The 21,931-nt window shown below is 45.0% G+C and overlaps 1 protein-coding gene across 5 annotated transcripts in view; it reads right to left on the minus strand.

Moving 5' to 3' along the window:
- Positions 1 to 21,931, minus strand: part of APBA1 (amyloid beta precursor protein binding family A member 1) — a 227,202-nt gene that overhangs the window by 52,028 nt on the left and 153,243 nt on the right. For 3 of the 5 annotated variants that reach the window (XM_055146063.1, XM_055145824.1, XM_055145889.1), the window contains exon 2: positions 9,571 to 10,850. In XM_055146063.1, coding sequence (XP_055002038.1) covers positions 9,571 to 10,782 — 1,212 coding nt within the window. In that variant the 5' untranslated portion in view covers positions 10,783 to 10,850. The remainder of the gene's footprint in view (positions 1 to 9,570; positions 10,851 to 21,931) is intronic. The other 2 variants (XM_055145942.1, XM_055146004.1) reach the window with 1 other exon arrangement.

The raw sequence follows: 21,931 nt of genomic DNA on the forward strand, positions 1-21,931 counted from the left end.
TCATAAGGCAACTCGTATATCAATCAGTCTACATTTCCAGAGCAGACTTTGTATGGGTCAAACCATTTTATCTTTCATCCCACAAAATAAATCCCATATGTAAATCTGGTGCTTCCTGTTAGAGATGAGAAAACAGAAGCCAAAGAAAGCAAGTAAGCTGAGTGATGCATCCGCAGCTGGTCAAGGTCAGGGCGAAGATGAATATTTGCTGAGCATCAAACTCTGAGTGCTCTGAAGTTTGAAAAAAGGCCAAAACACTAGGCCAAGACCAAACTGACCTGAAAACGAGAGAGGCAGTGAGCTCGTGCCTGGACGGTAAGCAGAAAAGAAGGCAGCAGTGAACTAAGTGTTAAGCCACCACCCAGGTTCTAAATCAGGGGTGACTAATTCCAACTGGGCCTCAGAAATACTGATACCAAACCCAGCTCCTGCAGGGACTCTAGTCAAGAAGTTTAGAAGGTTTGGATCTAAACTCTGGTTTTGTGTGTTTTGGGGTTTTGCACTCATACCCGGTAGTGCTCAGGGGATAATAGGTGGTGCCAGGATCAAACCTTGGGTCAGTTGTGTGTAAGGCAAGCGCCTTACCCTCTGTCCTATCTCTCCCACCCTGGATCCACTCAGTGTCTTCTCCTGGCTCTGTGCGCAGGAGTGACCCCTGGCAGTACCTGGGGGACATAGTTGCTGCCAGGGATTTGAGCCAAGGTGGCTGCATGCAGGGCAAATGCCTAAACCCCTGTACTATCTTGTCCAGACTGAGATCTATTTGAAAAGTGGAACTCTACTGTATTGATAGGAATGTGATTTGGATGGCGTGGAGGGCCAATGAAGAATCTGGAGTGGGGCAACTCTGGACAAACAGATGGGGAATGTTAAATAGTGAGTAAGTGAGGTGAGTTCAGGCCAAGGAAGGGTGAATTCCCTGCACACCAAAGGACCTTTCCATCTTGACACACTAGGATTTACGCTGAGAAATCAACTGTGTGGAGGATATGTAGGTGGAGGGGGAGGGGAAGCCTCTTTTTTCCTTTGCACGAAACACAGGGAATTTGTGGTGTCAGCAGATTTGTTTTCTGAAGCTCTGTGACATGTGACCAAGCCTGATACTGGCAGGCTGAGGTCACTGGGTGGCATAACCCATCTTTCTTCTGGCACCAAGTCACCTCAATCCATTCCCAGCCTTATTAAGCACCTGGGATTCTACCAGCAGGAGCTGCCCGGCTAAGGGGGTCACTGAGCATGCCAAGTGGGAAGCTGAGTGCCTTCTGTCTCCAGATGGAAACAGCAGGAGAAAGGAACTGCCAGTGGAACCCTTCAGGAGCAGGACGCAGCCTTTGTCTAAATGAAATAACAAGCTCTCTAGGGCAGCCCTCGAGAAAAATGGCCAGTGAAAACTACATTTCAAAGAAAGTGGATGGAGAAACATTTTGTATTAGGGATGTGTTACCAGATACAGTCATTATGGGAGCATTTCTCATTTTGAAGAAGGCTCTCCATTTACAGATAAATCACATTTCATAATTCCCTAGGTATACATCGGCCCAGGATTTAATTAGGTTACATACAGAATTCAATTATCTATGATATATCTATTTTTCTCTGCACCTTGTCTTCTTTTTCCATACAGTACCGTACACTTATCATAGAAAATATATATAGAGATTGGCCAATTGGGAGATCAACACAATTTTTCTAAAGACTCCTGGGAAGTTTCTTGAGTCTCAACTTAATAATAGATACCCCAATGGTGGTCCTCTGTAGAAAGTTCTACCTAGAAGCTGATAACAAAATACTCACTCGCTAAATCATCAGTTCTTTCCTCCTTACCCATTAGTCATTTTTTGACACACAGTTTCACATACACCAGCAAGTGAAACCAGCCATTTAAAAAAAACTGAGAAAAATTTCTTTGGGGGAGGGAGAGAAAAAGCTGAAGCCTGAGTTTTAAGGAAAAACAAATCAATCTTTCCCATCACTTCCTTTTGACTCCACAGAACACAAAGTAATTGGAGACTTTGCCTCTGCCGTGCACATCAGCAGACCTGCTTGTTCCCATCCTAATATGTGGCACTGGGGTTTCTTGGGGAGACACACTTAGGCCACATAAGCAAAGGCAGCCTGGAGCTGAAATATGGTGAGACTCTAGAGGTGAGTCAAAATCATCAAGGCTTCACAGAATTGGGATGGGCAACCTCCCTCTACTTCTTGAAGCCCTGGCAGCCACGCCCACATCCCACTGCTGCTGCTATGTAAGCGGCCCTGTTCCAGAGACGCAATAAATCTCAAAAGAGATCACCTATCTGCAAAAAACTTCTCAGACATCCACTCCTGGCTGAGACTTTGGGGCACTCTCTGAGGCAGGCATGCTAGCTCTTGCCCAAAGCCTTGGCAGCTGCTCCCACACCCCAAAGCAACTGACATGCCTCGGGTCAGCCAGACTCTGTCATCTCAGGACTGAGTCTCACGCAGAACTAATCTCCTGAAAACTTCAGGTACATTGGTCCTCATGGCAAAAACTCCAGGCCTTCTTGGAGTCAAAACTTTAACTCTAGTCAGACTGCCCGGTTAAAAATTCTGGAATTTTGCAACATCTGCAATATCTACAACACTAACATCCCAGTAGTAGATGGATGGAATGTAACAGAGAAACCAACAATCTTGACCAACGAATACATTAACACAGAAGGTTTACTTGCAAATCATCTTAGTAAATCCTGAGACAAGGACTTACTTAATTATTTACATAATGTCCTTGTGGTTAGATATAACAATTTTCACAAATTTTTTCTATGGAAACGTGTTTTGATCATTTCATTTACAATTTAGGGGTAACAAGCAATATAGAATAAATTATTATGGGCCTGCTACAGGGGCAGGTTTGGGGGTGGTTGGAAAAATGGAGACAGTGGTGGAGGGAAGGTGACAGTGGTGGTGGGTTTGGTGTTGGAATATTGAATACCTGTACCAAATTATCATAAACAAATTTCTAAACCACATTGTTAAAATAAAGTCAGGTAGGCGCTGTGGGGTATAGTAGTGCAAAATCATCATGGCTGAGGCTCCACGACCAGGAAGGAAAGATAAAACATGTACCACCTTCTCTCTCTCTCTCTCTCTCTCTCTCTCTCTCTCTCTCTCTCTCTCTCTCTCTCCCTCCCTCTCTCTTTCTCTCTCTCTCTCTCTCTCTCCCTCCCCCCCCTCTCTCTGTGTTTCACCGAAATGAATGATCTGTTCTCTAAAAAGAATGTTAAAGTCAAGCTCTTTATATTTTGAAGTTCTAACAATAAGATCATGGTAGCTCAAAAAGAAATTACTCGGGTCACATCAGGTCTGCACTGATCATAGAAAATTGGCTCATTTCTTGTTCCTGACAACAAAGTTCTCCGTTACTCAGCGCATTACTCCTCATTGGCAAAGATAGGGCAATTTGCTGCTGAACTGAAGTTACAGAATGGACTTTGAAATGAACCCTGGTAGAGGAGGTCTCTTAAAAACATTCATTTTAAAAGTAAAACCATTAACCTGAATAAGTCTGCGCCCCAGGAGAAATCAATGCAACCACACCTAACCTCAGCTTGCATCACTCCTAAGGCAGTTACTAGTGAGTGTTCTTGCAGCTCTCCTTCCCACGTGAGTTCAGTGGGTCCAAATTCTCGGCCCATTATCAGGTCCCTAGCTCCCGAAAGCTTTAGAATTTTTCATCCCCAATGACCATCTTACCAATAAAGACTCCTCACCTTAAGCAGGATTGCCCATGCTGTGACCCAGTTTTACTCTGCTCTCCTGTGTATGCTATTAGCCAAATGCAAATGTTCATGCCTAGAACATGCACAGACCCAGTATGAAATTAAAATGGAAAAACTCAGAACATTCATCTTCTCACATAGCAGATAATAAAGAAAGCCTGTTCTACACATGGCACAGAATATACAGAAGTGCTTGCTTTCTTCTTCTTCTTCTTCTTCTTCTTCTTCTTTTTCTTTCTTTTTTTTTTTTAGCTCTGTGCTCAGGGATCAAAACTGGAGGAGCTTGAGTTGAGATACCAGATGCAGTGCCAGGGATCAAATCTGGCTCATTTTATTTTATTTTAAGCATCAGGACAAACCCAGTCTTTTAAAGAAGGGAGTTGGGAGATGGTTAACAAACCTGAAAAAGAAAAATTCTTTTGGAAGTAAAGCATGGGCAAATGTTTTGAGTTTTTTTCTTTCCTGTTTTCAAAAGTTCACAAAACAGTCCTTTTGCTCAGCATGCATATCCTGTATGTATCCCACAAGCACTTGCTAACGCACAATGTCTGCAACACAAAGAGAAAAAACCCCACCAAGTTCTGACTAAAAAGTAGATTTTGCTGTTGGGGATTGTGCCTGGCAAGCGGTCACAGTGGTGTTTTCATATCTTTTGCACTAGCTGTGCTGTAGTTACTGATCCTGCACTGCTTTTTTTCCTGAGAATTCTCAGGTTTTATACTGAGAATTCAGTTCTTTGATTGGTGAAATCATTAACCAAAGCCAACAATTTGTATTTTTTAGCACTTCTCTAGCAGTGCTGAGGATCTCCACAGCATGCCAGCCCTTCTGATAAAATCTTACCTGTGCTGGGGATGGAGTAACAGCCCAATAGGTAGGGGGCTTTCCTTGCATGCGGCTGACCTGGCTTCAATCCCCAGCACCCTATATGATCCCCCAAACCCCATCAGGAATGATTCCTAAGTGCAGAGCCAGGAGTAAGCCCTGAGCACTGTTGGGTGTGGGCCCCCAATAAAAAAGCCACAACAAAAAACCTTATCTCTGCTAAATACAGATTTAGTTACATCTCAAACCTGGAGGCTTTCTGTTGGCGGGGGGTGGGGGGGTGGGGGGGTGGGGGGTACTGCCCAGAGGATCCTTCTACTCCTAAAGTCAGTGGACCTTTACTATTTGCATACTGGATCATGGGGAGAGAGTATAGCCATTAGGGGGCTTGTCTTGCTTGCGTTGGTCCTAAACTCAAACTGGGATGTAATAGGCCTCCCAAGCATCACTCAGTGCATCCCCAGAGTCACCCAAGCCCTTCTAGGGTGGCCCTGTGGTCCCCAGCACCCCAGGGCCTGAGTAGCATCCTCGAATCCAGCACTGAATTGCAGTCCTGTCATCTGAGTTCAACAGGAGTAGCACCGGGCTCTTCAGCACTGTTTAGAGTGCTCCCTCCACCAATACCAAAATCAAACTGCAGGGAGAGTGTAACAAAGTGAACAGGAGGCCCAGATAGGAGACATAAGTGATGGGGTTCTAGCTGCAGATTCCAGACCCAGAACCAGTATACAGGGTGGAGACCGTGTAGGGAGAAAACAAGACAAGTGACATACATGAGGGACCCAAAACTATCCACTTTCCTGTACAATAAAGGTTAATTTCTTAGGCATCTGAGTTTTGTACACAAATCTTTAATATAATTCTCAAGAACCCACAAGCTCAGGAATAAATTCACTGTCAGAGTAACACCACCAAAGGGACAGCAAAAGAAGATGCTTATAAACAGGGCCTCCAAACACCAAACACTAAATAACCCATGCATTTACACAGTTTAAATGAAGTGGATTTGTGTATTTTGTCTTGTTTGGTTTGGTTTTTGTGTCATGCCAACTCTGCACTCATGGATCCTCTGCGCTCTTGGTGGACCCTATGTGGTGCTGGGGATGGAACCCGGGTCAGCTGCATGCAAGGCAAATGCCCTACCTGCTGTACTATCTCTTCAGCCCCATCATACTTTTTCCCCCTTCTGATTGGGGTAAGCTATTCATAATCCAGGGGTACCCAAACTCCTTAGTCTCCTAGTGTTAACTTGAACTTCCAATGTGATGTGTTCACAAAGTCTACCTTCTGAAAGAAACACTGAGCAGAAGAGGGTTCAACTGTCCAAGTTTAGAAGAATCAAGGCAAATCCCTGGTCCTCACACTTATTTGTGGTGAGATTACAGGGATAAGGCAGATTTAATCTGGTCAGTCCAGTGGCTAGAGCACAGTAGGGCTTCAGGAAGAGAAAAGGCCAGCATCTTTCCCCTCCCCCCAACACAGCCTTTCCTTTCATGTCTTCCCAGGTTTCTAAAAAGATGCAGAACCCAGGGTCTTACCAGCTCCCTACTTTTCAAAAACCTGCCCCAATTCCACTTCATATGGAAAACATCTCTTGTGTCCCTCCCAGCTGGGAGCACCCCACTGACAGCTTGAGGGCTGGGGTGGGCTGGGGTTGGGGAAGGCTATACCAGGAGCTCAACTGCTCTGAACTTTCTGCTTGGCAAGTAGGAGAGATGCTAAGACAATGCTGCCCCCTTGCTGGCGAGAATGCAGATTCTCTCCAACGACATGTGGCAAAGCTTTTTCTAACTTTGTCCCTTCTCTTTGTGAAAACTTAGGAGATCTCTCTGGGGTTAAGAAAAGCTAAAACAGACTGACCTGAGGCCTGCAATTTGGAGGATGTGACAATGTCTATTTGGGAAAAGCAGCTGTTGCATTTTACTGGCTTTAAAAAGGGCCAAAGTGGAACCTTTCTGCATTGATAAGGCCCAAAGGCTCCACGTTGACAGCACCAGCCAATGGAGATTGGGCAGTAGAACCCAAGCCCACTTCAGACTCTTTGGGCTTCATTGCCATACTAAACCACACACCCCTGCGATGTCCCTTTACCATTCTCTATACATGCAATATGTTTTTTTCTATACTCCTCAATTACACTTGCTCACCATTCTCCCTCATGAATATGCATGAGTTCCTTGAAAATCTACTAGAATATGTATAAGTTGTTACATCTGCTGGGCTTAAAACCAGACTCCCAATTCCCTCTCTTTGAAGCTGTTCTCCATTCTATGCCATGGAATGGAAGTGGTTTCACTGCCAAAAAAAGTCCCTCTTTTCTATTCAGTTGTTCCTGTGCTTTTTTCCAGGATGACATATTCTTTCCTTAAAAGTGCCGGCAATGTAATCAGCTAACAGCAATTGTTCGATTGCTAAAAGAGGAGGTGAATGATACCATTCTGACCTACACAGGTTTATCCATATAAGTAAAATGAACAAACAGCATGCAATAGCGGTTTCTAGCTCTGAAAGACACACTGAGGAAATAGCCGCACAATAAAAGGCGGAATTAAATAAAACTACATTTAACCCCTCGACCTTTTCTCCATGAAGCTCCAACATTTTAAATGAAATTGCTTAAGAATTATTCAAGTGAATGGAAAATTGAGAGTAGAGGCTGAAAAAATTTTATTGTAAGAGATTGGGAGCAAAGGTTAGTCTCCTGATTTAATTTGAAAATATTGTGACACCCAAGTCTGTTACCAAATTTCTTAGATACTTCAAAAAGAAACAATAAGAGGGCTAAGACAAGAACAGCAGGTAGGATACTCACTTAGCATGTGGCAGACCTAAGTTCAATCCCTGGCATCCCATACAGTCCCCTGAGCACTGCCAGGAGTGACTCCTGAGCGCGGAGCCATGGGTAAATTCTGAGTATCACCAGATGTGGTCCCCAAATGACAACAACAACAACAACAAAAAATCAAAAAAGAGAAAAATAAGATAGAGGCAGCAGTTGTTTTCTTTCTTTTTAAAAATCTTTTTGTTTGGGGGCCATACCAGCAATGCTCAGGAATTACTCCTGGCTCTGTGCTTAGAGATCACTTGGTGGTGCTCAGTGACCACCCAGGGCACTGGGATCAAACCCAGGAGGTCTGTGTGAAAGGCAAAGGTCCTACTCACTTTAGTATTTCTCAGGCGCCAGCTTCAGCTCCTCATAAGCCCTTTCTAAGGAAGCTGAATTCAGGTTAAGCAAAAGGTGAGGCGGGAGAGCCACCTTCAGATGGTTGACCCGTTTCTACCCCTGGCACCAAAAACGTTTCACCAAGCACTGAGCACAGCCAAAGGTAGATTCTGAGCATACCACCAGGTGTGGGCCCCAAATCTAAATAATTATTTTTTAAAGCCCCCTTTTCGGGGCTGGAGTGATAGCACAGCGGGTAGGGCTTTTGCCTTGCATGCGGCCAACCCGGGTTCGATTCCCAGCATCCCATATGGTTCCCAGAGCACCACCAGGAATAATTCCTGAGTACATGAGGCAGGAGTAACCCTTGTAACCGAGTGTGACCCAAAAAGAAAAAAAAAAGCCCCCTTTTCTGTGATGTGAGGAGGCTCTCTTTGTTCTACTGGAAGGGAAGATGAAACCCCATGGAAAGCCACAGGAAATGCAGGGTGGCTGGTGGAAAAAGCTGCACAAAATTCCTTGCAGGAATGGTCTCAGAAGGATTGTTTTGCAGTTACACCTGGCAGTACACAGGACTTACTCCTGGCTCTGTGCTCAGAGATCACTCCTGGAGGAAATCGTGACCAAATGGGATCAAACTCAGAACAGCCATGTGCAAGGCAAGTGCCCTACCTGCTGTACTATCTCTCTAGCCGGAAGATGGAATTGCTTCATTCCCTGCAAAGAGGCCACACTGCCCTCCCCATCCTTTAAAGACAGTGGTTCTCAGATTATGGTCCAGCACCAGCCGCATCACTGAGCTAGTTATGGACAGTCCCCACCCTCACAATCTCACACAGTTTACAAATATCCAAATCCCCAAAGCCTAGATAAGACTCACAGGGTCCCCTAGCATACCTACGACAAGGCCTGACACAGACCTCCCAAATTCCCTTCCAGTCTCACTAGTGATAAGCCAAACTGCTGAATAACAGAACAAAAGACTGTTAAAACCACCTCTGGTCTAGCATCTCTCCTTCCACCAAGTCCCTGACCTTTGGCCAGAACATACCCACTTCCATAGTCCTTCCCAGAAAAAGCAGGACTCAGATAAAGACTCCTGCAACAAGTATAAATAAGTCAGGCTTTTATCCTACTTCTCACACCTTGCTCTTTCTGGCATTATTTACCCCTCCCTATAAACCCTCTTCCTTTAGGAGCTGGAGACAGTATAGTGGGTAGACCCGGATTCCATTCCCAACTCCCCATATAATAAACTGGGTCCAGGCAGTCCAGTTAAAAGGAACAGGAGTAAGCCTTAGAGCACTGCTGAGTGTGCCCCCCATAAAATAATATAAACCCCTGTTCCTTTTTTTCACCGGCCCAACCCTAAAGGCTTTTGCTGACTCCAGAGTCTGAGGATCTATCACAACAGTCCTCAGCTATTACTGTGCCCTTCTCCCCTTTGCACTGTTTCCAGCAGAGTTTCTCCTGACTCAAGCCTGACTTTTTAATTTGGCACTGGGAGGCAAGGGAAGGGGGGTGAAGGAAATCCCAGGCCAGACTCCAGACCTTTGAGATGAGAATCATTGGGCCAGGCGCCCAGAAATCGATTTCCAAGCAAGTACCCCTGGTGCAGTTTGCAAGCCACCAATTTATAGTAACCCCTCTATGGGTCTAATCCACGCATTCACGGCTTTAAGTTTCCCATCTGCGCTTCACTCCTGAGGCTTAATCGCGCCTCTTGGGTGAATGCACTGAGCATTTAGTTCAAAGTCATTCCCCCAGGCCAGACCAGGCCACAGAGCACCCACCCCCTCGGGGTGCGAATGGTGCTCCTAGAGTCACGCGCATACTCACGTCTCCATCCGCCGGCCTCTGGTCATCACAGTCCCTGGTGGGGCTAATGTCCTGGCGCATGACCCAGATGGGTTCTTTGGGCTCGTCGGGGGTGTAAGGCGAACGGATGGTCCTGGTTTTCACCTCCTCGATGGCCTCTTTGATGTCCTTGATGGCCAGCGAGATGGCATCCCTCTTCTCCTTGCTGTAGCGCTGCACGGCCTCACCGCCGCCGCCGGTGCCCGTGGACCGCTGCCCCGCGGGCGCCTGCAGGCCCGGGCTGTCGGGGCGGCCCCCGCCGGGGGTAGGAGCGCGCTCCAGGTCCTGCTCAGCCTCGGGCATCTCCTCGGCCGCCTTGTCCAGGCTCTGTGAGCTCATGCTCTGCTTGACCTCGGCCACGATCTGGTCGATGTCCTCCTCCTGCTCGTAGCTGTCCATGCGCGGGTAGGGCGCGAACTCGGCCTCTTTCTCGGGGCTGTCGGACTCGCCGTCGGAGCGCTCGTCATAGTGGTGCAGCCGCGCGCCCAGGGCCTCCTGGCGGTAGGCGGCCGCCTCGTCGCGCTCCTGCGCGTACAGCCGCAGCCCGTCGCGCGCGTCCAGCTCGGGCGCGTCCCCGATCTCCTCGTACACGTGTTCCTGCAGCCCCCCGTAGTCGGCGTAGGGCTCGGCGTAGGGCTCGTCGTCGCCGCGGTGGAAGAGCCGGTGCGTGTACACGTAGCCCGAGTAGGCGGCGTTCACGGCCTCCTCGTGCTCCAGCGAGTGGAAGTGCAGGTGGTTGGGCAGCGCGCGGCGCTGCGTGGCCTCGGCGTGCTCGGCCTCGGCCTGCTCCGTGTACTCCTCGGCCTCGGGCCGGTACTGCACGGCGTACGCGTTCTCATCCTCGGGGTCCTGCGCGCGCTCCGCCTCGTCACCGTCGCGGGCCGCGGCGATCACGTCGCCCTCGGCCGTGTCCGTGTGGTTGTGGAAGCCGCTCTCGGTGCTGGCCGAGCGCGCCAGGCTCTCCCCGCGCTCCTCCTCCTCCTGCGGCCCCGCGGGCGGCGCGCGGGGGTCGTCGACGGCGCGTCCCTGCGGAGGGCGGCCCGCGAACTGCGGCGGCGGCGCCGGCTGCTGCTGCTGCTGCTGCTCCTCCTCCACCCCGGGATGCTCCAGGTCGGCCTCCACTGACTCGTTCACCTCCCCGCCTGCCGCCTCCTCGGTCACCTCCACCTCCGCGGACCCCTCCAACTGGTTCATGGTGGGCGTCGGGGACGGCTGGGAGAGGGGCCGGCCGGCTCACTGAGTGCTCATTTTGTTCTACCTGGCTGGGAAAAACAAAAACAAAAACAAAAACAAGAGTGGGTGGGGCTGTTAGGTGGTTCAAACCGGGTCGGAGCTTAGCAAACTAAAAAAGCCATCTGAAATCTATAAGAAGAAAACATCCAACCCCATCAAAAAATGGGGCGAAGAAATGAACAGAAACTTTACCAAGGAAGAAATACGAATGGCCAAAAGGCACATGAAAAAGTGCTCTACATCACTAATCATCAGAGAGATGCAGATCAAAACAACCACGAGATACCACCTCACACCACAGAGACTAGCACACATCCAAAAGAACAAAAGCAACCGCTGTTGGAGAGGATGTGGGGAGAAAGGGACCCTTCTACACTGCTGGTGGGAATGCCGACTGGTTCAGCCCTTCTGGAAAACAATATGGACGATTCTCAAAAAATTAGAGGTTGAGCTCCCATTTGACCCAGCAATACCACTGCTGGGAATATATCCCAGAGAGGCAAAAAAGTATAATCGAAATGACATCTGCACATGTATGTTCATCGCAGCACTGTTTACAATAGCCAGAATCTGGAAAAAACCCGAATGCCCTGAGGAAACTTTGGTACATCTATACAATGGAATACTATGCAGCTGTCAGAAAAAAGGAGGTCATGAATTTTGTATTTAAGTGGATCGGCATGAAAAGTTTCATGCTGAGTGAAATGAGTCAGAAAGAGAGAGACAGACATAGAAAGATTGCATTCATCTATGGTATATAGAATAACAGAGTGGGAGACTAACACCCAAGAATTGTAGAAATAAGTACCAGGAGGTTGACTCCATGACTTGGAGGCTGGCCTCACATCTGGGGAAAGGGCAACTAACTCAGAGAAGGGATCACCAACTATAATGTAGTCAAAGGCCATGCGGGGGAAGGGAGTTGTGGGCTGAATGAGGGCTAGAGACTGAGCACAGTGGCCACTCAACACCTTTATTGCAAACCACAACAGCTAATTAGAGAGAGAGAACAGAAGGGAATGCCCTGCCACAGTGGCAGGGTGGGGTGGGGGGAGATGGGATTGGGGAGGGTGGGAGGGATGCTGGGTTTACTGGTGGTGGAGAATGGGCAATGGTGAAGGGATGGGTTCCCGAACTTTGTATGAGGGAAGCATAAGCACAAAAGTGTATAAATCTGTAACTGTACCCTCATGGTGATTCACTAATTAAAAATAAATAATTAAAAAAAAGCCATCGGGATGGATCCTGTCTGGATCTGAATCAATAATAATAATAATAATAATAATAATAATAAAAGTGGTTGCAAATCTCAGCTCACTATGACAGCACATGTATCACTTTCTTGGTAGCGAATCTAGTACTTTGTGATTACACCTCTACTTGTTAAATTGGTTACTGGCTTTCGCCCTTCTCTTCTCCTTAGACCGAAAGTCTTAGGAGCGTTTTGTTCACCACCATGCTTACCATTCAGGTTCGATTTCTGTTGCATGAATTAAGAGTGCAACTAAGTTGAATGGGCCAATCGATACATCTTCCATCTGCTAAGGAATAAATCTCTCTAAATTAAGTCAGGATCCTAGATACTTCGAAGAAACGACCATTTAAGTACATTTCAAGGGGGGGAAATAATCTTGTAATGTCTACAGCCATCATGAGTGGCGGCTCATCATGGTTGGCGGCTACCAACATCAATGGCTTCTTGTCCTGCCATTACCGCCTCCGCTAACTGCAGCAAGTGGCTTAGTTTTCTGGACCCACAATGAGAGTGGACTGACTTGTTACAGGAGGTTAGTTATTAACCGCTATTGTACTGAAACTTGAAAATTCCAGAGTCAAATAAGTTTGGGACATGCTGACTTTGAGTTGACTTTTCATTGTGAATATTTAAGGGGAGGAAGATACAGGATGCATGCAGGATTTCCTGTAGAATAGTGTGTGTGTGTGTGTGTGTGTGTGTGTGTGTGTGTGTGTGTGTGTATGGTGTGCATGTGCATGGTAATGCCGGTACAGGGAACAAACATGAAATAAAGGTAGGGTCAAAAAACTGTACTAACCATCCTCTCCCCCAAAACGAGAATGAACACTGTTATTCCATTTGTGTGTTTTATACTTTGCATGTATTAAAAAAATACTATCACCTCCCATGGAGTTAATGACTGGCCTCATCTTCTCTTGCTGGAATGGAAGTAATGTCCCATGACTTGGGTCTGAGGCCTGTTTGAATGCACTTGCACACACACACACACACACAGATACACACACTATTTCAGTTAACACACTATTTGCCTCCACACCATTCAAAGGGGGAGATTAAGGCAATTTAATAACTTCCACATCGACAAACAGTCATTATTAGCAGGGAGGGGTTTCCTTGGAAAAGTATACACACATACAAGCTGTATGGGTTGGAAGATAAATAGTTCTCAAGAACGATGATGGTAAGAATGAAGGTATTTGATAAATATGGTTTCTTTCCATGAACTAGATCAGTTGTGAAACATCTAGGAGGGAACCTAAAGGCCATCAAGAACCCTTCTCAAATCACCACCACTTTTTTATGCAACGCATCAATTTACAAGACTAAGAATAAAAGACAAATAAAGAAAACTGGGGTTCCCAAAAGCTTAATCTCCTTGATTCATTTGGAAATTAAACTCAGTGATACTGGTAAATAAGGTGGAGACCACATATTTCTCCTTCCCAAAGAACATTTTCAGTACAAATAGGCTCGCTTGTCAGCAAAAGCCTTCTCACGCAGAACATCTTGTCTCAGCAAAATATTTTGTTTCCCTTGATATCCTTGTGCCTGAAATTATGAAGCATGGCTTGGCAGATAGTGTTGATAATGAATTGAGAGTGTGTTGAGATCTGAACTCTAGGAGTATTGCTGAGTGGCTAGATGCTCACCAGAGTGAGGTATCTGTGGTTAGACCTCAGGTCTGTGCCCTTGACCCTGTCTAGCTTAGATGAAGGCAAGGGCAGGATATCTCCGTTCACCCATATCCCACAACCTTGGTTCCACTCTGTATTTTTCTTATTAAGTTCTGTGTTCCATGAGGTTAACTCATCAATAGCTTCCTATTCCTCTGGCATTTGGTCTAACCACTGGGGAGCTACGGTAGGACATCAGAGAGACTAAAGTTGGGGTTTGTGTTCCCTCTCTACAAGATCTCCTGGGACTGCCAATCTCCCTTGTCTGAAGAGTATAGCCCTTATCCTGGAATCTTTTCCATGTTTTCACATGATGTTTCCTTTCTATTCTGCCAAGGTAATTAATGGCAATGGTACCTCATAGAGACCCCCCCCTTATAATTATCCTCTCTTTCCAACTCCCTGCTTCTCATCAAATCATGTGATCCATTTCCTACTTACTCAGTCTCTAATTGGTCCTGAAGACAATACTCATTTAGGTAGGTAATTAAAAAATATAAATCAATAACTTTTAGTCAATGTACAAACAAATTTAAGACAAATACTACAACTACAGTAAAAATTATGAAGGTGCTTTCCACTTTCGTGGAAGTCCTTTACCAGGCTCTCTTATGTCTTCTAAATCCACAGCATTGTCTCTCCAAAGAAGATGTAGCATTCAGAGTACTGCCAGAGACAGTCCATGGGGGAAAGCACCGGGAGCATGAAAACCCACCGGCATTCCTGCCTGGGACTTGGCTTCTCTCTCTCCCAAAGACAGAGAACTTGAGATCTTTCCTGCTTCTCCAGCTGTTGTTGAACTGTGGGTTCAGCTTTTCTGTCTCTCTCTAGACCCAATTCTGGACTCATCTTTGCCCCTCACCCAAGGATTAGGAGCTGGCCCCTAATCTTCCATTCAGTACTTTGGGTTCTTTCTTCCTTTACAGATAGATTGCCTTAATTATGCTCCCCATTTTTTTTTATCACTTTAGATACCTGATTCTCTGGATTAATAATTCCAATAACTTGTCTAGATGGCCGTTCAATGATGGTTGTCATATCCTTAGAGAGCGCTGACTGCTGAACTCAACTTCCACTCACTGAGAGTTGAGCTTGGCTTCCCACATAAGGAGGTGGGACCTGGTCTGCCTTAATATACCTAGGAGGGCGCAATACCCAATATGCATTTAAGCCATTTCCTTGGCTCAAAACACTCTGGTTACTTCTTCTTTAGGAGGGAGTGGGTGTTGTTCAGGGGCTACTCCTATAGTTCTGTGCTAGGGGGCCATGTAGTACAGGGATCAAACCAGGGTTGGTTGCATCAAACCAAGTGCCTTAATCCCTGCACTGTCTCTCGAGCTCATCTGCGCACTTCTTTAATGGATTAGCTTTCAGAGTTAATTTATGGGCAAACCACTATCAATACCCTATTGATAGAGCCAGAGAGATAGTACAAGGGTTAAGGTCCTTGCCTTGCTTGCTGTCAACACAGATTTGGTCCCCCTTACCACCAGGCATGACCCCCGAACACAGAGCTGGGAGTATCCCCTGAGCTCTGCTGGGTGTGGCTCAAATTCATCCACTAAAAAATTTACTCTGTTTAGTCACATTCCATTTCTTTTTAACCTCAAAGAATCATCTCTCACATTATTTTCTAGAGTTGGTTTGGAATGTTGCTTGGAATCTTTCCAATAGCACATCCATTCCTAATGGGTCACCCCATCTTGTACTACTCTTACTGAGGTGATCATGGGACAGGGCGCACTCAGATTGCCCGGATGTGTCTCTTTTTTTTCTTCATTTACTACCTCTTTGATATTGGCTAATTTACTCACAGTTGTGATGCAGATGCTCCAGTCCTGAAATTTCCCACTAGAGGAGAGTAGCAGTCCTTACATCTTAAGGGCTATTGGCTGATACAAGTTAACATGAATAAAAATAATCAGAAGTGTCTGATATATTATAAGTACTATTTAATATTTATTGGTGTGTTTTCTGCATACATCACATCATGTAGGAAACAAGCATTAAACTATTTTTAACCCATTGTAAATTAAGACTGAGTATGAACCCATCACACAACCAAGACAAGCCCTGTACTATGGGTATGTAAGTCAATATATGTGACACTTTATATACTATGCTTCTTAACCTTACCACAGCCCCAAGGGGAATTATTATGCCAAGCTGCTAATTTCAGAGGTGGGATGAGCCTCCTAAACACTGCTCAGGGAACCTGGGACCATTCCCAGCCATATTCAACCTTGCCATGTGGGCCACACAGTACAATGTTTGGATCAGCAATGCAGTGCTGCTTGGACCCAGCAGGCCAGTGGCCACTAGTGTCATACTCAGGGGTGCTTGGGACATGATGTGGTGCTGGGGATTAAACCTGAGGTCTACTGCATGCCAGGCATACAGTCAGCCCCTCAATACCTCCAGTGGCTAATTTTGAAGTAGAAGCTTAGACAAATTAAATAACTTATCCAAGGTCATTCAGAGCCAAAGGGGTGAAAATTGATCAGTTTGGTTCTCACTAATGATGTTTCTCCTGTTACAGTCTGACCAATGTAATAAGCAACGCAATGGGTTTTTTAAAAACAAACATCTACATTAGTGTTATTCCTTTCAGAATGGTCACCTTGGCAGTTGCTATACTTGCATGTTCTGAGGGCACTGTCTTTGCTCATCACACTTTGCTCCTTCTATAGGGGAATTGATTTCAAGTGAAAGGTTCTGAAGTTACCAGAAAATAACTTTCAATATTCTATAGTCGTCTTGAATTATCTTTGAATTTTTTACTCCTAAGCATATCATCCATATTTAACACCCACATTATATACAAGATTTGGCTGTGAATGCTAGCTGATGTTCTCCAAATATCAAGTCTGTATCTAAAGATTGAAGGTGTGAAACAAGTAATATATTGGGGTGGGGAGGTGCCAGAGATTGAACCAGGGCTCATCCATGCGAGGCAAACACTCTAGCACTGAACTATATCCCCACTCCTGCGACAGCCACAATTATTTTTAAACCCTTATTTAGTTCAATTTCTGAACCTTTATTCCAAAAGAAGGCTTTAAAAATTGGTCTGATAGAAAGATTGCACTCATCTATGGTATATAGAATAACAGAGTGGGAGACTAACACCCAAGAACTGTAGAAATAAGTACCAGGTGGTTGACTCCATGGCTTCGAGGCTGGCCTCACGTTCCGGGGAAAGGGCAACTCAGAGAAGGGATCACCAACTATAATGTAGTTGAAGGCCATGTGGGGGAAGGGAGTTGCGGGCTGAATGAGGGCTAGAGACTGAGCACAGCGGCCACTCAACACCTTTATTGCAAACCACAACAGCTAATTAGAGAGAGAGAACAGAAGGGAATGCCCTGCCACAGTGGCAGGGTGGGGTGGGGGGAGATGGGATTGGGGAGGATGGGAGGGAGGCTGGGTTTACTGGTGGTGGAGAATGGGCACTGGTGAAGGCACGGGTTCCCGAACTTTGTATGAGGGAAGTATAAGCACAAAAGTGTATAAATCTGTAACTGTACCCTCACGGTGATTCTCTAATTAAATATAAATAAATTAAAAAAAATAAAATAAAAAAATAAAAATTGGTCTGGCCAGTGGCCACAACTTAAATATAAGGGTTTATCTTTACAGTGTAAACAAGGGAATGCAGACCACTTAGATGAGTGTATACTTGTGAGAGTACTATAAATAAGGTTTTTTACTTTCCTCTACCTTGAAATCTCTATAATCATGCACAACACTAATCAGGCAGGAAACTTAGTTTGTTGGCTTAAATGAATTCGGGAGTGCCAACTCAAAAGCGTCAATTGCAGCCCTGCTTCTGATAAAAGAGAAAATTTTGAATGTACCCAGACTTCATTGTTTAGCTCTTTGTCTAGTACTTTAAGAATCAAATAGTTTGTCTTTTACTGATTCCAATAAGTATATAAAATAAGCTTAAAGCAATTACAGAAAGTCAGAGGGGAAATCTTGCAAATTTTATGGAAAACTCAAAGGACATTCTTTGGAAATCATAGTTGATTAAAAGCCCATCTCAATTTCTGTGAAATGCTCTTGGTATAAAAAGCAAGCAGGGCTTTAACTAAATAAATCCATTTTTATTGACAGTTGCACAAACTCTTCTTGATACCATTCTTTGTTTCATGCCACTCCACAATTTTTTCCCTTATCTCCCCAGTTTATTATCTCTGATGCTACCTTATGTTAATTTCAGGAGCATTGCATTTTCATTATAATCAATCTTAAACCACCTCACTGATATTTCTGTTCTTTTGCAGAAAGTCATACATGAAATCAAATCGGGGTGTAAAAGGACAGTCCTTCTCTTCAGCCATGTTAGTTTTCAGAGGCTCATTACTTCACACTGCAAAAATGGGATGGGAACAAGGGACTGTTGGGGAAAGGATGAAATGAACAGTAATTCATTAAAATAGAGTCTTTCCTTTGAGACCACGTCACCTCAAATTTACTGCTGCTATTGCTTTTACAAATTACTTGGCTCATTAGAAAGTCAGTTAACTTGCTCCTTTAGATTCCCTCATGTTTTCTGTAGCTCCTCTAGCATTTTCTTTTCCCAAATTCACACCAGAATGTCAGCCATGAGCATAATTAGAAAGCCTCTAAATTAAATTCTTGTTTTCAAGCTTCTTATTCAAAGATGAGTAAAGGAACCAAGGGTATGCATGCCCCAGTCTCAAATGTGTTTTTAGTAAGGCCTCAGATCTGATACCAAGATGACAGTAGATGATGGGTTAGTACTATATCCAGAAAGGTTCTCTCTCCGGCCCTGACTCCACAAATCCCAAATAACCAAATCCATTAAGCAACTAGTCAGTGGTAACACTGGTGATGACTTGAATTTGAATCTGATGAGCTAGAAATCCCATATTGATTCAAAACCTCCCAAGACAATCAACTCTCTTAACTCAGTCACATTAGCAAAAGGCTAAAGAGGGAAAGAAACAGAACATGGGAAAAGAGGAAAATTGCTTTCTCTTAAAAAATAATTTGTGAACATTGGAAGGGAATAACAAAGCCCCAAAGGCAGTAGGAAGGAAGAGCAGGAGAATTGTTCTTCAGTAGGAAGCTTGCCACTGGAATGGGCGTGAGGGGGATGGGTTAGGGAAGGGAACACTAGACCAGTGAGGGAAAAGTGCCTGCCATAGAGGCAGACTGAGGGGCTCGAGGGAAACTGGAATCATTGGTAGAGGGAAGTGGGCCCTGGTGAAGGGATTAGTGTTGGAACACTGTATGCCTGAAAGTTAATAAGTTACTTTGTAACTCGGCAATTCACAGTGATTAAAAAATAATAAATTGGGGCTGGAGTGATAGCACAGCAGGTAGGGCATTTGCCTTGCACACAGCCAACCCGGGATCGATTCCCAGCATCCCATATGGTCCCCCAGCACCACCAGGAGTAATTCCTGAGTACAGAGCGAAGAGTAACCCTTGTGCATCGTTGGGTGTGACCCCCCCAGAATTAAAAAGTAATAATTTGTGAATAATGTAGACAAAAGAGAATTTTTGTTGTTTTTGTTTATTTGGGAGCTATATGCAGTGGTGTTCGGGGCTCACTCCTAGATCTGTGCTCAGGGATCACTCCCAGTAGTGCTCAGAGATAGAACCCAGGCCAACTACCTGCAAGGCAAGCAGCCTCTCTGCTGCATATATCTCTGGCCTTAATTTCACTTTTGAGAGACATTGTGTGGATGTCCACCAAGGTGAAAGATTACATGATATATCACACCACTTTCCAAGAACATTTTTCTTGGTTCAAGTTTTCCACATCTTCCTTTTTAGTCCCCCATCATAGAGTGTCCTTCTCTTATAAGGCTGAATTCCTGAGTATTTTTGGCTCTTATTTTTCTTGATGCATTGGTTCATTAGAAATAAATGTAAGCCATGTAGGTCTTTGAAACTTTTCTGGTAGCCCCATTAAAAAATAGCACTGTAGCACTGTTGTCCCATTGTTCATCGATTTGCTTGAGCGGGCACCAGTAATGTCTCCATTGAGAGACTTGTTACTGTTTTTGGCATATCAAATATGCCACGGGTAGCTTGCCAGGCTCTGCCGTGTTGGCGGGATACTCTCGGTAGCTTGCCGGGCTCTCTGAGAGGGATGGAGGACTTGAACTCGGGTCGGCTGCATATAAGGCAAAAGCCCTACCCGCTGTGCTATCACTCCAGTCCATTAAAAAATACATCAAGTCGAATGGCCAAAAGACACATGAAAAAAATGCTCTTCATAACTAATCATCAGGGAGATGCAGATCAAAACAACTATGAGACACCACCTCACACCACAGAGAATGGCACACATCCAAAAGAACAAAAGCAACCACTGTTGGAGAGGATGTGGGGAGAAAGGGACCCTGCTACACTGTTGGTGGGAATACCAACTGGTTCAGCCCTTTTGAAAAACAATATGGATGCTTCTCAAAAAATTAGAAATTGAGCTCCCATTTGACCCAGCAATGCCACTTCTGGGAATATATCACGGAAAAGTAAAAAAGTATAGTCGAAATGACATCTGCATTTGTATGTTCATCGCAGCACTGTTTACAATAGCCAGAATCTGGAAAAAACCCGAGTGCCCGAGAACAGATGACTGGTTAAAGAAACTTTGGGACCACCAAGATGTGATCCCGGGGGCCGCACGCGTGTGCGGCCTCTCCACAGCTGCACAAGCGTGAATCCAGACCCAGCAAAACCTCTTTCGGCGTGGGCAACTCCTTGCAGAATGTCTCCAGCCTGAGAACTAAGCCTCGGCCCCGTGCCCGCCCAGGAGGGGAAAGGTATTTCTCTCTCTCGCCTCTTTCTCTCCGGGGATGAAGGGCGCAGTGTCTGCCATATTAAGACGACCACAGATTGGGTTTTCAAGCCTGCAATGATCCAATATCTGGAAGAAATCTCCCTGGACTTAGTGTTAAAGTACAGAAATTCAAAACCGCGCGGCCGCAGTGGTACTCCTAACAACAATAGTGAGGTTGGTGTTGAAATATTGAATGTAACCAAAGTAAACAGAATGTAAAATGAAACTTATCAGTTACAAGGTAGGGGGTGGGGGGGCGGGATGGGAGGTGTACTGTGTGGGGTTTTTTTTTTGGTGGTGGTATATGGGCACTGGTGAAGGGATGGTTGTTTCAGCATTGTATAACTGAGACCTAAGCCTGAAAGCATTGTAATCTTCTACATGGTGATTTAATAAAATAAAATTTTTATTTAAAAAAAAAAGAAACTTTGGTACATCTATATAATGGAATACTATACAGCTGTTAGAAAAGATGAAATCATGAACTTTGCATATAAGTGGATCAATATGGAAAGTATCATGCTAAGTGAAATGAGTCAGAAAGAGAAAGATAGACATAGAAATATTGTGCTCATCTGTGGAATATAAAAGAACAGTAGGAGAATAACATTCAAGAATAGTAGAAATAAGTACCAGGAGGTTGCCTCCATGTTATGGAAGCCGGCCTCACATGCTGGGGAGAAAGGCAGTTCAGATAGAGAAGAGAACACCAAGTAAAATGTGGTTAGAGGAACCGCTCGGGAAGGGAGATCCATGCTGAAAGTAGACTATAGATTGAACACGATGGCCATGGCCACTCAGTACCCCTATTGCGAACCACAACACCCAAAAAGAGAGAGAGAACTAAAGAGAATGCCCTGCTACAGAGGCGGGGTGGGGCGGGGAGAAAAGGATGGGATTGGGGGGTGGGAGGGATACTGGGTTCATTGGTGGTGGAGAATGGACACTGCTGGAGGGATGGGTGCTCGAACATTTATGAGGGTAACACAAGCATGAAAATGTGTAAATCTGTAACTGTACCCTCACGGTGATTCACTAATTAAAAAATAAATTAATTAAAAAAAAAAGAAGTCCGGCAGCTTTGGGGATCATACTCCAGTTTGCCAGAGTCTACTGGCCAGGACCCTGACAAATGTTAATGTAATTATTCCGACATTTTATTTCATTAAATGACAACATTTAAGTAATGATTAAATGTTTCATAATTTAAACCCAAATTGTTGTCCTAAAGTCATTTTTTCATACTGTTTGAGTAAAATAAAATTATTATGTCTAAACCCCCAAAACAAACAAACAAAAATACATCAAGTAAATAATTTAATAATATTTTATTTTACCTAATATATCCAAAGTAGTTCT

This window comes from Sorex araneus, chromosome 1 (assembly GCF_027595985.1).
Source record: "Sorex araneus isolate mSorAra2 chromosome 1, mSorAra2.pri, whole genome shotgun sequence".
NCBI classification, from domain to species: Eukaryota; Metazoa; Chordata; class Mammalia; order Eulipotyphla; family Soricidae; genus Sorex; species Sorex araneus.